The following is a 15874-nucleotide window of genomic DNA, read 5'->3' as shown; positions in this document are numbered from 1 at the left end:
GGGCTTCCCAGATCCCTAAAAACTATCAGGAGAGGCTAAGTCTGCTGGTCTGCTAAGACTGCGGCCACCCCTCCAGCTAGGGGCATAGGCCCAGGCAAATCCAAATTCTATCCCTGAGCCTCTGGCTGGGTTTATTGGAGATCCTACAGGGAAGCACCACCCACTGAGAAAGGATGGGTCAGGGTTAGGCCTGAAGAGGCCCTCTGGCTGCAGACTACCACAGCCAGCATGTTGGGCTGTGGGGACAAGTCTTGGGATCAAATCGTCTAGCCTCCCTGGCTCCAAGTGCAGCCTAGAGCTATAGAAATGGGTGCTGCCCTTCCCCTACCCAAGAAGCTTAGCACTTTAGGCAATTGCAAGCTCCATTGTTAGTTGCTGCCCCTCCCTGGAGGAGCTCAATAGTAAGCTTAGACAGCAGACAGCAGCAGCCGGTGCTGGTCACCCCTCACCCGGGAGTTAGGTAGGCTAAAATCTGCACATTCCAGGGTGGGGATGCTAGACCTTGGTGGCGTGGGTTTGCAAGTAGGATATTCCTATCTATGGGTTGCACAGTTCTGTGGAAAAAGCACAGTTTCCCCAGCTGGGTAGCATGCTTTACTGCCTCCCTTGGCCGGGCTGGGGAAATGGAGGGACTCCCCTTCAGGTGGGCTGCCACATCACACTGCTTTTCCTTCTCTCCATGGGTCACACCAGCCTTCTAGACTATTTTGATCAGATAACCTGGATACCTTGGTTGTCTGTGAAGGGTTCACATGCTTACTATGGTGGTTTTGTTTTGTTTTGTTATGGGTGCTTCTGAATGCCACTGTTTTCAGCTGGCCATTTTGGCCCTGACCTGGCTTCCCTACTTTTGAGGTTTCAGGACTAGGACTGGCTTCCTTGCTCCTCAGCTTGCAGATGGCCTACTGTGGGACTTCATCTTGTGACTGTGTGAGACAATACTCCTTAATAAACTCCCCTTCATATATACATATATCCTATTAGCTCTGTGCCTCTAGAGAACTCTAATACAGCAACAAAAAATATTGATAAATAGGACCTAATTAAACTAAAGAGCTTCTGCACAGCAAGAGAAACTATCAAGAATACAAACAGATCAAGAAGACAATACAGATTGGGAGAAAATATTCACAAGCTATGCATTCAAAAAAGCCTTAATATCCAGCATCTATAAGGAACCTTAAATCATCAAGCAAAAAATGAATATACCCAATAAAAATTCGGCAAAGGACATGAACAGACACTTCTCAAAAGAACACATACAAGCCACCAACAAAAATGAAAAAATGCTCATGATCACTAATCATCAGAGAAATGCAAATCAAAGTCACAATGAGATACCATCTGACACCAGTCAGAAAAATTTTTTGTTAAGTCAAAAAACAATAGATTTTGGTGAGGCTGAGGAGAAAACGGGACACTTATACACTATTGGTGGGAATGAAAATGAGTCCAGCCACTGTGGAGATTTCTCATAAAACTAACAGTTGAACTACCATTTGACTCAACAACCCTATTATTGGGTATATTCCTAGAAGAAAATAAATCATTCTACTGAAAGGGCACATGCACCCATATGCCCATCACAGTGCTATTCAGAATAGCAAAAAACAGAATGAACCCAGGTGCCCATCAACAGTAGACAGGATGAAGAAAATGTAGTAAATATACATTATGCAGCACTATGCAGCCATGAAAAAAAAGAATAAAATCATGTATTTTACAGCAACACAGATGCAGCTGGAGGCCATTATCTTAAGCAAACTAATGCAGAAACAGAAAACCAAATACCACACGTTCTCACTTATAAGTGGAAGCTAAACACTGGGCACACATGGACACAAAGATGGGAACAATAGACAGTGTGAATTATTAGAGGTAGCGTACAGAGGGGAAGACAGGAGCTGAAAAACTACCTCTTGGGTACTGTGCTTACCTGGGTGATGGGTTCCACTCTATCCAAAACCTCAGCATTCTACAATATGCCTTTGTAACAAACCTGCACATGTACCCCCTGATTCTAAAATAAAAGTTGAAAAAAGAAAACTCACACACACACACACACACACACACACACACACACACGCACACAAACAGAAAATCTCAAGTATTGTTGAGGATGTACAAAGATTGGAATCCTGGTACACTGTTCACAGAAATGTAAAACGGTGTAGTCGCTATAGAAAACAGTATGAAAGTTCTTAAGAAATTAAAAATAAAACTACCATACAATCCTGCAATCCCTTATATGTCCAAAAGAATTAAAATCAGGATCTTGAAAGGATATTTGCATTCTCATGTTCACTGCAGCATTATTCACAATATCCAAGAGGTAGAAACAACCTAAATCTCCATGAATAGATAAATACATAAGGGAATGATAGATACATACAATGAAATATTATTGAGGCATAAAAAAGAAGGAAATGCTGTCATATGCTACAATATGGATGTCTTGACATTACTATAAATGAAAAACGCTAGTTACAGAAGGACAAATAGAGAATTTTTCCCCTTTTATGAGGTCTTTAAAGTAGTCAAACTCATAGAAACATAAAATAGAATGGTGCTTGCCAGAGACTGGGAAAACGAGAATATGGTGATTTGCTATGCAATTTGTATAGAGTTCTGTCATGCAACATGAAAAAATTCTAGAGATTCGCTATGTGCTTTGAGTTAACAATACCATACTCAACACTTAAAAATTTGTTGAGAGTAAAAAACAGAAACGAAATGAATAAAATGGAATTCAATAAAGAACAGAACTAAATAGTGGGAAAAGATTCAATGCTAAGTAAGATCCCTATTAATTTACTGACTTTTGGAACGCACAAAATGTACTTTTAAAAGTTTACGACTCAAGTACTATCCCTGTAATAATGTCTTTGTGAAAACACTTGATGGGAAATAAGTTCGACAGATGCTTTGTCTTGGAGATTGTAGAATAGTATTTTATACTTTATCCAAGTATATGAGATGACCTATAAACAAGACACTCAGTTACTTATGTTGGTCCCAGAATCACAGAAACTTATTTAATCACAGATTGTTTTGTTTATGTAATAAAATTTGAAAACAACTGCATTAGAAGTTTTTAAATTTTTAAATATTTAAAATAACTATAGACACAGACACACACACACACACACACACACACACACACACACACACACATTCTGACCGGTCAGTTCTAAAATACACACTGGCCTTGGACTTCCCTAAAACCATCCAGAGAAGAAACTGTGGCCCAAAGAGATTACAGACAAACTTTCATTCAAATATAAAGTCAACAGATAACTCTAAACAGATATTTCTGAGATGGTATCACTCTGTCACCCAGGCTGGAGTGTAGTGGTGAGATCACAGCTCATCGCAGCCTGGAACTGATGGGCTCAAGTGATCCTCCTATCTCAGCCTCCCAAGTGTCTAGGACTACAGGCGTGACCCAGCAAGCCTAGCTAATTTTTTTTTTATTGTTTATAGACACAAGGTCTCACTATGTTGCCCAAGCTGGTCTCAAACTCCTAGCCTCAAACAATTCTCTCGCCTTGCCTCTCAAAGTGCTGTGATTATAGGTGTGAGCCATCACACTTGGCCTGAATAGATACTTCTTATGAAGCATTCTTGAAATTAGAGGGTGAACTTCAGCCAAATAGAAAAACAACTGGAAAAAAAAAAAAAAAAACTGATAAATGGACTAGTTAGTGGTGAACACAAAATAACTTTAGCTGAAGGACTAGTCTAAAATAAATAGATTAGGATGACAAAACGAAATGTAAATATTACACACTTGACTATGTGAAAAGATTGCTAAAAAAAATTGGGAGAAGATGCTGATTTTCTCATTTTGGTATTTGAAAAACAGAAAATATCATTTGAAGCTGCAAATGGACCATAGAAATTAGTATATTTTTCAGATTAAAAGTACTATTAAGAAAAATATTAGAAAATATGAGTAAAAGAGAAATAATCTCATCATTGTTCATATCATGAAACTGATAAACATTAACTTTAGAAAAAATTAAAAGTATTACATAAACGCTGGAGAGTATACAGTACAGAAACAATAAAATACTTGCTTAAATATTACAAGAAATGCATACAAACACACAGAGTAAAAGAAAGAGACAATAAGGAAATAATTAAAAATCATAAAGATAAAAAATAATAACCTAAAATACTATAACAGAAACAAGACAAGGTATAGCCCTTGTAAATGGACCAAACTCATTAAAAGATTGGAACTCAAAGCAAAAGAAAAATACAACCCTGTGTCACACACAAAACAAACGCCTAAATCAAAGTAATTCAAGAACTTTGAAAATAAAAAGTGGGCAAATATAAATGAAAACAAAAAAGAAGAATAATGATCTTAATAGCAAATCAGGTTTAAATCAGGGCAAGAAGAATTGAATGAGCCAAAAAGGAGTATGTTAAATTGCATAATTCATAATAACAGTTAAACCATTATGACCATCAATATAACAAAAAACTAGCATCAATACTCAATAAAACAGACTTTGGAATGTATATGACCTATAGACAGAAAGTATGATCAGAACACCTTAATTAGCTGCTTTAACTCAAACAGATAACATAAATAAAAGATAAATAATTATATAGAAGATCTAAATAATATAGTTAACAAGATAGAGCTAAATTATATATAGCTATAATTCTGAACTTTAGAACACATATACTTTCTTCTTAAGGATCCTGAAACATTAATAACAATTAACCTTATTAAGCTACAAAGAAAACCTCAATAAATTCTAAAAAGTAGCAATAATAAAAATATTTCTTTTATTAAAAGTGCAATAAAGTTAGGGAGAAAAACACCCTTACTATTTGGAAATTTTTAATTCTTCCTTAAAAACTTACGGTTCAAACTCAGTGGTTCAATGTGAATTCATTGATATGTCAAAAATAAAGATAATAATATAAAAATAAAATTAAAATACTTTAATAAACTACATGTCAAAATACATGTAATAAAACTAAAGCAGTGTTCAGGGGGAAACTGTTAACCATAAATATTTGTATTTTTAAAAAAAAAAAAAAAAAAAAAAAAAAAAAAAAAAAAAAAAAAAAAAAAAAAAAAAAAAAAAAAAAAAAAAAAAAAAAAAAAAGAAGTTTAAGGAATGCAGGAAGAAGGCATTAATAAAGAAGCAAAAGTTATTGATTAAAACACAGGAAAAAAGTAAGTAAATCCAACAGCTATACTTCTTTGTGGGAGAAAGGGGCAACTAAATTATTTGCTAACATAATCAGGAACAGACCAGAATGACAGATGAGAAATAACAAAAAAGAACCACAGAGGAAATTAAAGGACTTAGGAGTCTCTGAAAATTAATGTGAAAATAAATATGAATTTAAAAGATTTATTAGTCTTTGCAAATAAATGTGAAAATCTGATTGAATTTCACAATATTCTAAGAAAATATAATTTTCCAAATCACTCCAAAAGAGATAGAAATTCTAAACAGATAACTGCTGTAGACAAGAATATAAAGAACATTACCTAAGAGCCATTATGTGAAATAGCACCAGGTTCACATAATTTTATAGCGAGATTTTATGAAACCTTTAAAGCATATATTACTTTGATTGTATATAAACTGTTCCACAGAATACAAAAAGAAGGAAAGATCCCTAATTTATGTTTCTAAAGCAAATATAACATTGGTAGCAAAACATATATTACCCCAAAAAAGAACACTGCAAAGGCATGTCTCTTACAAAGATGAATGCGCATATCTAAATAAAGCATTAGTAAACAGAATCTAGTAGCACATTATAAAACAGTTTAACATAAGTGGCATTTATTCCAGGAAAATACGGAAGAAATTGAATCTGTTAATACAGTGTATCATATTAATATATACAGGGAAGAAAAAACAGTTTATTATCCTCACAGGTGACAAAGGGCTGTTGGTTAAATTCAGTATCCAACTTAGACTTTAACAAAATAAATTTTTATGTGTGAAAATAAATTTATATATTGAATAGATGAATATTCCGAAAATGTATCTATTTCAGTCCCAATTTTTGATTATGTTTAATGAGACAATACTAGAAACATATGCACTAACGTTGGAAACAAAGATATTTTTAAAAGGCCATATTATTTTGTATTATTTTAGAAGTACTAACCAATGCAATTAGATAAGAAAAATAAAAGTAAAAAAGATGGAATGATGGGTAAAACTGTCTCTGTTTTCAGATAGTATGATTATATACTTGGAAACCCCACAGAAAAAGACTAAAATTTACTATAAACAAAAGAAAATATAGTAAGATAGTGGCATACAAAATTAACAATCAAATTTATTGCTTTCATATTAAGAGTCAAAATGGAGAGAAACACTCCAGGTGGAAACAATAACCAAAAAAATTAACTGCATACCTAGGAATAGTTGTTTGTAATGAGCAAGGTATATATGCAGAATACCTGAAAATGCTTCTAAGAGGCACAAAATATGACTTAAGTAGCTTTAAATACATGCTATGTTCTTGGATAAAAAGATTCAACATCATAAGGATATTTACACTTCATAAGATATTCAATAAATTTAATGTCATTCTAATAAAAATATCATGAGGAAAGCAAAATAAGCAGAACAGTTAAGGAATATCTAGGGGAAAAGAAAGCACTGGAAAAAAAAAAACTAGCCTTACCAAATGTTAGAGCCTTGCAATTATTTAATTTTATTTTATTTTTGAGATGTATTCTCACTCTGTCACCCAGTCTGGAGTTACAGTGGTGAGATCTCAGCTCATTGAAACCTCTGCCTCCCAGGTTCAAGCAAATCTGCTGCCTCAGTCTGCCAAGTAGCTGGAACTATAGGCGTTCACCACCACGCCCAGCCAATTTTTATGTTTTTAGTAAAGACAAGATTTCACCATGTTGGCCATGCCAGTCTCGAACTCTTGACCTAAGGTGATCTGCCCACCTTGGCCTCCCAACGTGCTGGGATTACAGGCGTAAGGCACCACTCCCGGCCTTTGTCAATAATTAAAACAGTATGATACTAACATATGCATAGAAAGAAAAGGGAACACATCAAAAGTTCAGTAATAGACCTAGTACACAAGTTTGCCTTGTTATAAAGGCAACATCCCGAATTAGCGAAAAAAAGAACAGGCTTTTAAGTAAATGGGTAAAGTCAGTAGTCATCTGGAGAAAAATATAGTTATACTTAAACTTTACATGCCACACCAGGATAAAATCCAAATGAGTCTAAAATTTAAATGCAAAACATTAACTCTATAAGGATGGTGTGCTTTATAGTTAAGGCATAAAACTCAGTGACAGAGGGAGGAAAAACTGATAAACTCAACTACATGAAAATAAAATATTTCCCATAGCAAAAATACCAGAAAAAAAATCATGGGACAAATGACAAATTGGGAAAAGAATACATAAAACTCATTTCACAAATACTTATTTTCCCTAATATAAAAATAAACAAATTAACAGGCAATCAAATAGAAAAAAAATGGGTAAAAAATTATGAACCAGAAACTTACAGAAATACAATAAGCTCTTAAACATTTGAAAGTACGTCCAACATCACTTAGAGAAAATAAAATTAGAACCAATATTACTGTACTCATTTTTCATATAATCTCATCAAAAATCACAAATTTTGATGAAACACTGTATTCATGAGAGTGGGGGAAAAACAGACACTGTTACACTTGTTTGTGTCAGGGTAAATTGTTATGAATTCTAAAGAAGGCAATTTGCAATATTTACCATATTATGAATGCACATACCTTTTGATTTAGCAATTTCATTTCCAGAAACAGATGCTATATTCCCTAACATGTGAAATAACTTATGTACCCAGTTATTTTTGCTGTATTTTCTTTACTAGAAAAATACTGAAAATCCTAAATGTCCATTAGTGTCTCTTCATATAACTTCTGGAACATCAATATGACAAAATATCATTCAGCCATTAAAAAGAATGAGAAAGTACTTTTTAAAAACTATTCTAGAAAGACCTCCAAGATACATTGTGGAGAAAGTTGAAGAACAGTATGTAAATTATGCTATCACCTACATAATTATATCTCTCCTCTATGTAAAAGGTGGGGGAATATAATAGCTTGCATCTGCGTAAATATCTCGAGAATAAAAAATAGAAGGAAATTTCTGGTTGGGGAATCTAGATGAGAAGGAATTTGGAACCATATTAATCTATTTTTTTGTTATATATTAAGTATCTCATCTGGTCTTAGTGGAAATTAGGACACCAAAAGTTTGTCATTTTCTTAAAAGCACATATAATTTGAAATTAAAACTAAGAATAAAACTTTATCACTTCCACACCTGAGTTACTTCCATCTTCTGACCCAGGTCATCATGTACTTCACCTGACAAAACAAAAATTGAGAATTAAAAGTAAGTGAAATGAAATTAGATTTAGATATTTAGTTTTAAGGAATACATTTATTATTTATTACAGCATCATTACTAGATGGCATTATGAATTTAAACAGGGGAATGGTTTTAGGAGTATTTCCAAACTGTAATCTTAAACATGGCAATTATGCAGTAAGACATTTGTGTTTGCCCAAGATAGGACTAAAATGCAGTAGGCATTAAAACAAAATGAGCAATAATGTTTTTCTGTAAATGTTATCATTCTGTTATTACATTATCTATGAAATTTGCAAGAGGCAAATTTTTGTCTTCCACATTATTCCCACTGTTGAGAAATCCAGAATCATATTCTAGCCAGACTAATTCTCCCCAGTGCAGAACTTTGCCTATTTTGGTTTGGACCAGATAAATCTGTGTAATATTGAGGTCAAATTAGTATGTAAACTTTAAACAATGCCAGTACTTTCTGCAGGCAGAAAACATAGCCATCCATGTGTCAGAAATTTAAAATAACTTTTTTCTCAGTATAAAGTTAATATGTACTTATTATAGATATAACAGACATTTACAATGAGACATTTACAATATGAAATAAAAATCACTAATAGTCCCTTCATCCAGAAATAACTAGAATTTGTAGAAAGATCTTTATTGTATATTTTTATATACAGATATATTCACCATATTGTTCATAAACTTCTTGTTCTTGCAGTTTTTAACCATGTAAAGTATGCAAATTTCTCCCACAAATTAAAGTTTGTTGTGAATCTTATTTGAATGGCTGTACAGTGGCCCATGATTATAGATGTAGCATAACTTATTTTCACTTTCCCTACTGTGGGGCACTTACTTTTTAAATTTTTGCTTGATATTGGAAGGTTTCACACTATTTGCCAGGATTATATTTCTTATCATAATAACAATGAGTTACTTAAAGAAACTATCATCAGAGTGAACAGACAACCTACAGAATGAGAGAAAATTTTTGCCATCTATCCATCTGACAAAGGTCTAATATCCAGAATCTATAAGGAACTTAAAACAAATTTACAAGAGAAAAAAACCAACAATCCCATTAAAATGTGGGCAAAGAATATGAACAGACTTCTCAAAAGGAAGAATACATGGAGACAACAAAGATTTGAAAAAAACCTTAACATCACTGATCATGGTAGAGAAATACAAATCAAAACTACAATGAGATACCATCTCACACCAGTCAGAACGGCTATTAATAAAAGGTCAAAAAATAACAGGTGATGAAGTTGTGGAGAAAAAGAACTTCTTATACACTGTTGGTGGAACTGTAAATTAGTTCAACCATTGTGGAAGACAGTGTGGCAATTCCTCAAAGACCTAGAGGCAGAAATAACATTTGATCCAACAATCTCATTACTGGGTATATACCCAAAGGAATATAAATCATTATATTATGAAGATACATGCACACATATGTTCATTGCAACCCTATTCACAATAGCAAAGACATAGAATTAACCTAAATGCCCATGATTGATAAACTGAATAAAGAAAATGTGGTACATATACACCATGGAATACTATGCAGCCATAAGAAGGGATGAGGTCATATCCTTTGCTGGGACATGAATGGAGCTGGAATCCATTATCCTCAGCAAACTAACACAAGAACAGAAAACCAAACACTGCATGTTCTCACTTATAAGTGGGGGCTGAATGATGAGAACACATGGACACATGGGGGACACAGCATACACCGGAGCCTGTCAGCAGGGGTGTAGAGAGAGAGTGTCAGGTAGAATAGCTAAGGGCTGCTAGGCTTAACGCCTAGGTGATGAAATGATCTGTCCAGCAAACCACGATGGCACACATTTACCTGTGTAACAAACCTGTACATCCTGCACATGTACCCCTGAACTTAAAAGTTGGAGAAAAAAAAAGAGGTAATTGAATCAACCCTGTGCCAGGCACTTAAATTATCACTGATCCTTATAATAAACTTATAAAGTGAAGATTTTCATTTCTATTTTATGGATAAGGGAAACACAGAATGGTTCAAAATGACATGACTGAATGAAAACGAAAAAGTCAGCATAGTGGGTTTTTAATCCAAATTCTCTCTCTCTTCACTATGCAATGCTATGAGCACCAAACACTTGACAAGCAGTTATCTGTTGTTTCTCTGGTGTACTGGTCTGAATCTGGAATGCTGTACAGCTGCTGTGTGGGAGGAGTCCCTGGGCTAGTGAATGAACCTGGCCTAGCACCTGGAATTTAAATCTCAAATTCATTGTGTTATGTTCTAGTGGTTACCCTGTATGCCATCACTCTAATAAAATGATGGAAGAAAGAAAGAAAAAACAAAACTGTGTCTTCGTGTTAAATGGTCTGCATCCTCCCTTCAATAAAAGCCCATTTACAGGGATGGTGATAAAAGTGAAGAAAATTGTCTAAGAAGGTAATATTTCTTAGCCAGGAAATAGAAGATTTAGATAAATTAGAATGTTAAATTTTCCTAAGGCCTGCATCTGTGATATAAATATGCCCCACTTGTATGAAAACAAAACAAAAAAAAAATGATTCTGAAACATTCTGTGAGTGCTTTAGTAAGAATTTATTTTAATGGTATTATAAATGCATTATAAATTATAGCAGCATATAAATTAAGAGTCTAAAGGGATTACTTAAATCTTTAAGTTACTTTCCTGCATTTTATGAGAGGAATTATAAGCTATCACGGGATTTGCAAATTTGGAGATTCGCAAAGATCTTGAAATATATATTTTGTGAAAGTCAAGGGCTTTCTCCAAAAATAGGGTCTTTATCACAAAAGGTGATAAACATTTCTACAAATGAATCTTGCTCCACATGTCTGATAATACCTTTAAAATTGCTTCCTAGAAGTGATTTTATTATTAGATCTATATGTGGCAAAAAAAAAAATCAAAAGGTCCCCAAAATTCAAAATATTTTCAATATTCTGATTAAAGGTTTTCCATTTAAACTACTTTTTTGGGTTAAGTCAATATTTTTAGAAAGTCTCTGAAAACAATGTCCAATGGGAACTTTTTAAGGGAAGGTTCTATGTTATTTACCAGTCATTATGATACCAATATAAGATTAATATATTGATATAACAGTGCAACTGAGGGCTTGTGGAAGTCCAGGCTGGAAATCATCTTGTCCACTGCCAGAGAAGGCAGAAGAGCAAGTGGGAGTGGAAGACAGCTAAGGAAATCATAATGACCATGGGTTATAGGGATGTGGGTAACCAAAGAAGGTCAAAAGGTAGGAGAGTGCAATCATTAACTTCTTAGATTCTTAGTTTTGCTTAGGGTCAAATCTCGCTTTAAAATACTTGGCAATATGTGAAGTTTCCCAACAGAGGACAAAGGAAAAGTTCCTTGCTCTTTCTTGGATTTCCTTTACTTCTTGATATTCTCATATTGAGAAACTGGACACTCAGAGTCCCATGAAGGGCCACTGGGAGAACAGAGGAATCCACAGAAAGTTCCTCAGAGCCTTTGTGTTCTCAGCAGAAGGAACTGTCTGCTAAATGGCCAGCGCTGGGATGACAAAGGTCACATATAAATAGAATGCTTGAAAAGCCAAATAAAGAGCATGTATTCTGATAAAAGCATGCAAACAAGAAGTGGATATTAATGAAACAGACTATCTGGCCATTCAAGGCAGCCCTGTAAATGAATAGTAGATTCCCAAAACCACATGCACTTACATAAACCCCAAAGCTGATAGGAAGCAAGTATAAAATGCTGCCCTTACTGAGATAACTCAGGTGGCCAAGAACTTATCTTCCCTAGGATATGGTTCTACTGAGCACTACAGAACAGAATGACACAGCTGGGGGAACCTGGGAAAGATGATCGAATAGAATTAGCTCCAGTCTGTAGCTCCCAGCGAGATCAATGCAGAAGGCAGGAGATTTCTGCATTTCCAGCTAGGTACACAGCTCATCTCATTGGGACTAGTAAGACAGTGGGTGCAGCCCACAGAAGTGAGCCAAAACAGAATGGGATGCTGACTCACCCAGGAAGCATAACAGGTCAGGTGATTTCACTCCCCTAGCCAAGGGAAGCCATGAGAGACTGTACTGGGAAGAATGGTGCATTCTGACGCAGATACTGCACTTTTCCCATGATCTTTGCAACCAACAGACCAGGAGATTCCCTTGGGTGCCTACACCACAAGGGCCCTGGGTTTCACCAGCACAAAACTGGACAGCCATTCGGATAGACACTGAGCTAGCTGTAGTAGTCTTTTTCATACCTCAGTGGCACCTGGAACACCAGTGAGACACTCCCCTGGAAAGGGAGTTGAAGCCTTCACTCCCTTGGAAAGAGGACTGAAGCCAGGGAACCAAGTGGTCTAACTCAGCAGATCACACCCCTACAAAGCCCAGCAAGCTAAGATCCACAGGCTTGAAATTCTCACTGCCAGCACAGCAGCCTGAAGTCAATCTGGGATGCTCCAACTTGGTGGGGAGAAGGGCGTCAGCCATTACTGAGGCTGTAGTAAGCAGTTTTCCCCATACAGTGTTAACAAAGCTGCCAGGAAGTTCAAACTGTGCAGAGCCCACCACAGCACTACAAAGTCACAATAGAGAGACTGCCTTTCTAGATTCCTCCTCTCTGGGCAGGGCATCTCTGAAGAAAGGCAGCAGCCCCAGTCAGCGGTTTATAGATAAAATTCCATCTCCCTAGGACAGAGCACCTGAGGGAAAGGGCAGCTGTGGGTCCAGATTCGACAGATGTAAAAGTTCCTGCCTACTAGCTCTGAAGAGAGCAGTGGATCTCCCAGCACAGCACTTGAGCTCTGCAAAGGGACAGACTGCCTCCTCACGTGGGTACCTATCCCCATGCCTCCTGACTGGGAGACATCTTGCAGCAGGAATCAATAGACACCTCATACAGGAGAGCTCCCACTGGCATCCAGCAGGTGCCCCCTGGGAGGAAGCTTCCAGAGAAATAAACAGGCTGCAATATTTCCTGTTCTGAAGACTCCACTGGTGATATCCAGGCAAACAGTGTCTGGAGTAGACCTCAAGCAAACTCCAGTAGATCTACAGCAGAGGGCCTGACTGTTAGATGGAAAACTAACAAACAGAAAGGAATAGCATCAACATCAACAAAAAAGATGTCCACACAAAAACCCCACTCGAAGGTCACCAGCATCAAAGACCAAAGTTAGATAAATCCACGAAGATGAGGAAAAACAACTGCAAAAAGGCTGAAAACTCCGAAAACCAGGATACCTCTCCTCCTCCAAAGGATCAAATTCCTTGCCAGCAAGGGAACAAAACTGGATGGAAAATGAGTTTGACTAACTGACAGAAGTAGGCTTCACAAGGTAGATAATAACGAACCCCTCTGAGCTAAAGGAGCACATACTAACCCAATGCAAGGAAGCTAAGAACCTTGAAAAAAGGTTAGATGAATTGTTAACTAGAAAAACCAGCCTAGAGAAGAACATAAATGACCTGATGAAGCTGAAAATCACAGCACGAGAACTTTGTGAAGCATACACAAGTATTCATAGCTGAATAGACCTAGCAGAAGAAAGGATATCAGAGATTGATAAACTTAATGAAATAATGCATGAGGACAAGATTGGAGAAAAAAGAATGAAAAGGAATGAAAAAAGCCTCCAAGAAATAATGGGACTATGTGAAAAGATCAAACCTACATTTGATTGGTGTACCTGAAAGCGACAAGGAGAATGAAACCAAGTTGGAAAACATTCTTCAGGATTTTATCCAGGAGAACTTCCCCAACCTAGCAAGACAGGCCAACATTCAAATTCAGAAAATACTGAGAACACCACAAAGATACTCCTCTAGAAGAACAACCCCAAGAAGCAGAATAGTCAGATTCACCAAGGTGGAAATGAAGGAAAAAATGTCAAGGGTAGCCAGAGAAAAAGGTCAGCTTACTCACAAAGGGAAGCCCATCAGACTCACAGCAGATCTTTCAGCAGAAATCCTACAAGCCAGAAGAGAGTGGGTGCCAATACTCAACATTCTTAAAGAAAAGAATTTTCAACCCAGAATTTCATATCCAGCAAAACTAAGCTTTGTAAGTGAAGGAGAAATAAAATCCTTTACAAACAAGCAAATGCTGAGAGCTTCTGTCACCACGAGGTCTGCCCTCTAAGAGCTCCTAAAGGAAGCACTAAATATAGAAAGGAAAAACTGGTACCAACCACTGCAAAAACATACCAAATTGTAAAGGTCATCAACACTACAAAGAAACTGCATCAACTAACAGGCAAAATAACCAGCTAGCATCACCATGACAGGATCAAATTCACACATAAATGTAAATGGGTTAAATGCCCAGTTAAAAGACACAAGACTGTCAAACTGGATAAGGAGTCAAGACCCATCAATGCAGGAGACCCATCTCACGTGCAAAGACATACATAGCCTCAAAATAAAGGGGTAGAGGAATATTTACCAAGCAAATGGAAAGCCAGAAAAGAATACCAGGGGTTGCAATCCTAGTCTCTGATAAAACAGATTTTAAACCAACAGAGATCAAAAAGATAAAGAAAGACAATACATAACAGTAAAGGGATCAATACAACAAAAATATGTATGCACCCAATACAGGAGCAACCAGATTCATAAAACAAGTTCTTAGAGACCTACAGAGAGACTTAGACTGCCACACAATAATAGTGGGAGACTCTAACACCACATTGTCAATATTAGACAGATCAATGAGACACAAAATTAACAAGGATATCCAGGAATTGAACTCAGCTCTGGACCAAGCGAACTTAATCAACATCTACAGAACTCTCCACCCAAATCCACAGAATATACATTCTTGTCAGCACCGCATCACACTTATTCTAAAATTGACCACATAATTGGAAGTAAAACACTCCTCAACAAATGCAAAAGAACAGAAATTGTAACAAAGTCTCTCAGACCACAGTACAATCAAATGAGAACTCAGGATTAAGAAGCTCACTCAAAACCGCACAACTACATGAAAACTGAACAACCTGCTACTGAATGACTACTGGGTAAATAATGAAATTCAGGCAGAAATCAAGAAGTTCTTTAAAACCAATGAGAATAAAGATACAACATACCAGAATCTGTGGGACACAGGTAAAGCAGTGTTTAGAGGAAAATTTATAGCACTAAAATGCCCACAAGAGAAAGTGGGAAAGGTCTAAAATTGACAACACAAATTCACAATTAAAAGAACTAGGGAAGCAAAAGCAAACAAATTCAAAAGCTAGCAGAAGACAAGAAATAACTAAGATCAAAGCAGAACTGAAGGAGATAGAGACACACACACACAAAAAAACACTTCAAAAAAGTCAATAAATCCAGGAGCTGGTTTTTTAAAAAAGATCAACGAGGCCGGGCGCGGTGGCTCACGCCTGTAATCCCAGCACTTTGGGAGGCCGAGGCGGGTGGATCACGAGGTCAAGAGATCGAGACCATCCTGGTCAACATGGTGAAACCCC

At 36.3% G+C, this 15874-nt stretch overlaps 1 protein-coding gene across 27 annotated transcripts in view; it reads right to left on the bottom strand.

Annotated features, from left to right (window-relative positions):
• ATP8B4 (ATPase phospholipid transporting 8B4 (putative)) overlaps positions 1-15874 on the bottom strand; it is a 419806-nt gene that overhangs the window by 266953 nt on the left and 136979 nt on the right. For all 27 annotated transcript variants that reach the window (XR_005203096.1, XR_005203097.1, XR_005203071.1 and 24 more), the window contains one exon: positions 8339-8382. Coding sequence is in view for 14 of the 27 variants with exons in the window: in XM_017543577.2 (XP_017399066.1) it covers positions 8339-8382 (44 nt within the window). In the remaining 13 variants the exon portion in view is untranslated. The remainder of the gene's footprint in view (positions 1-8338; positions 8383-15874) is intronic.

Source organism: Cebus imitator, unplaced genomic scaffold (genome assembly GCF_001604975.1).
Source record: "Cebus imitator isolate Cc_AM_T3 unplaced genomic scaffold, Cebus_imitator-1.0 Scaffold9, whole genome shotgun sequence".
In the NCBI taxonomy this organism is placed as follows: Eukaryota; Metazoa; Chordata; class Mammalia; order Primates; family Cebidae; genus Cebus; species Cebus imitator.
Note: the sequence above shows the minus strand (reverse complement) of the source record. Positions and strands in the feature narration are given on the sequence as shown.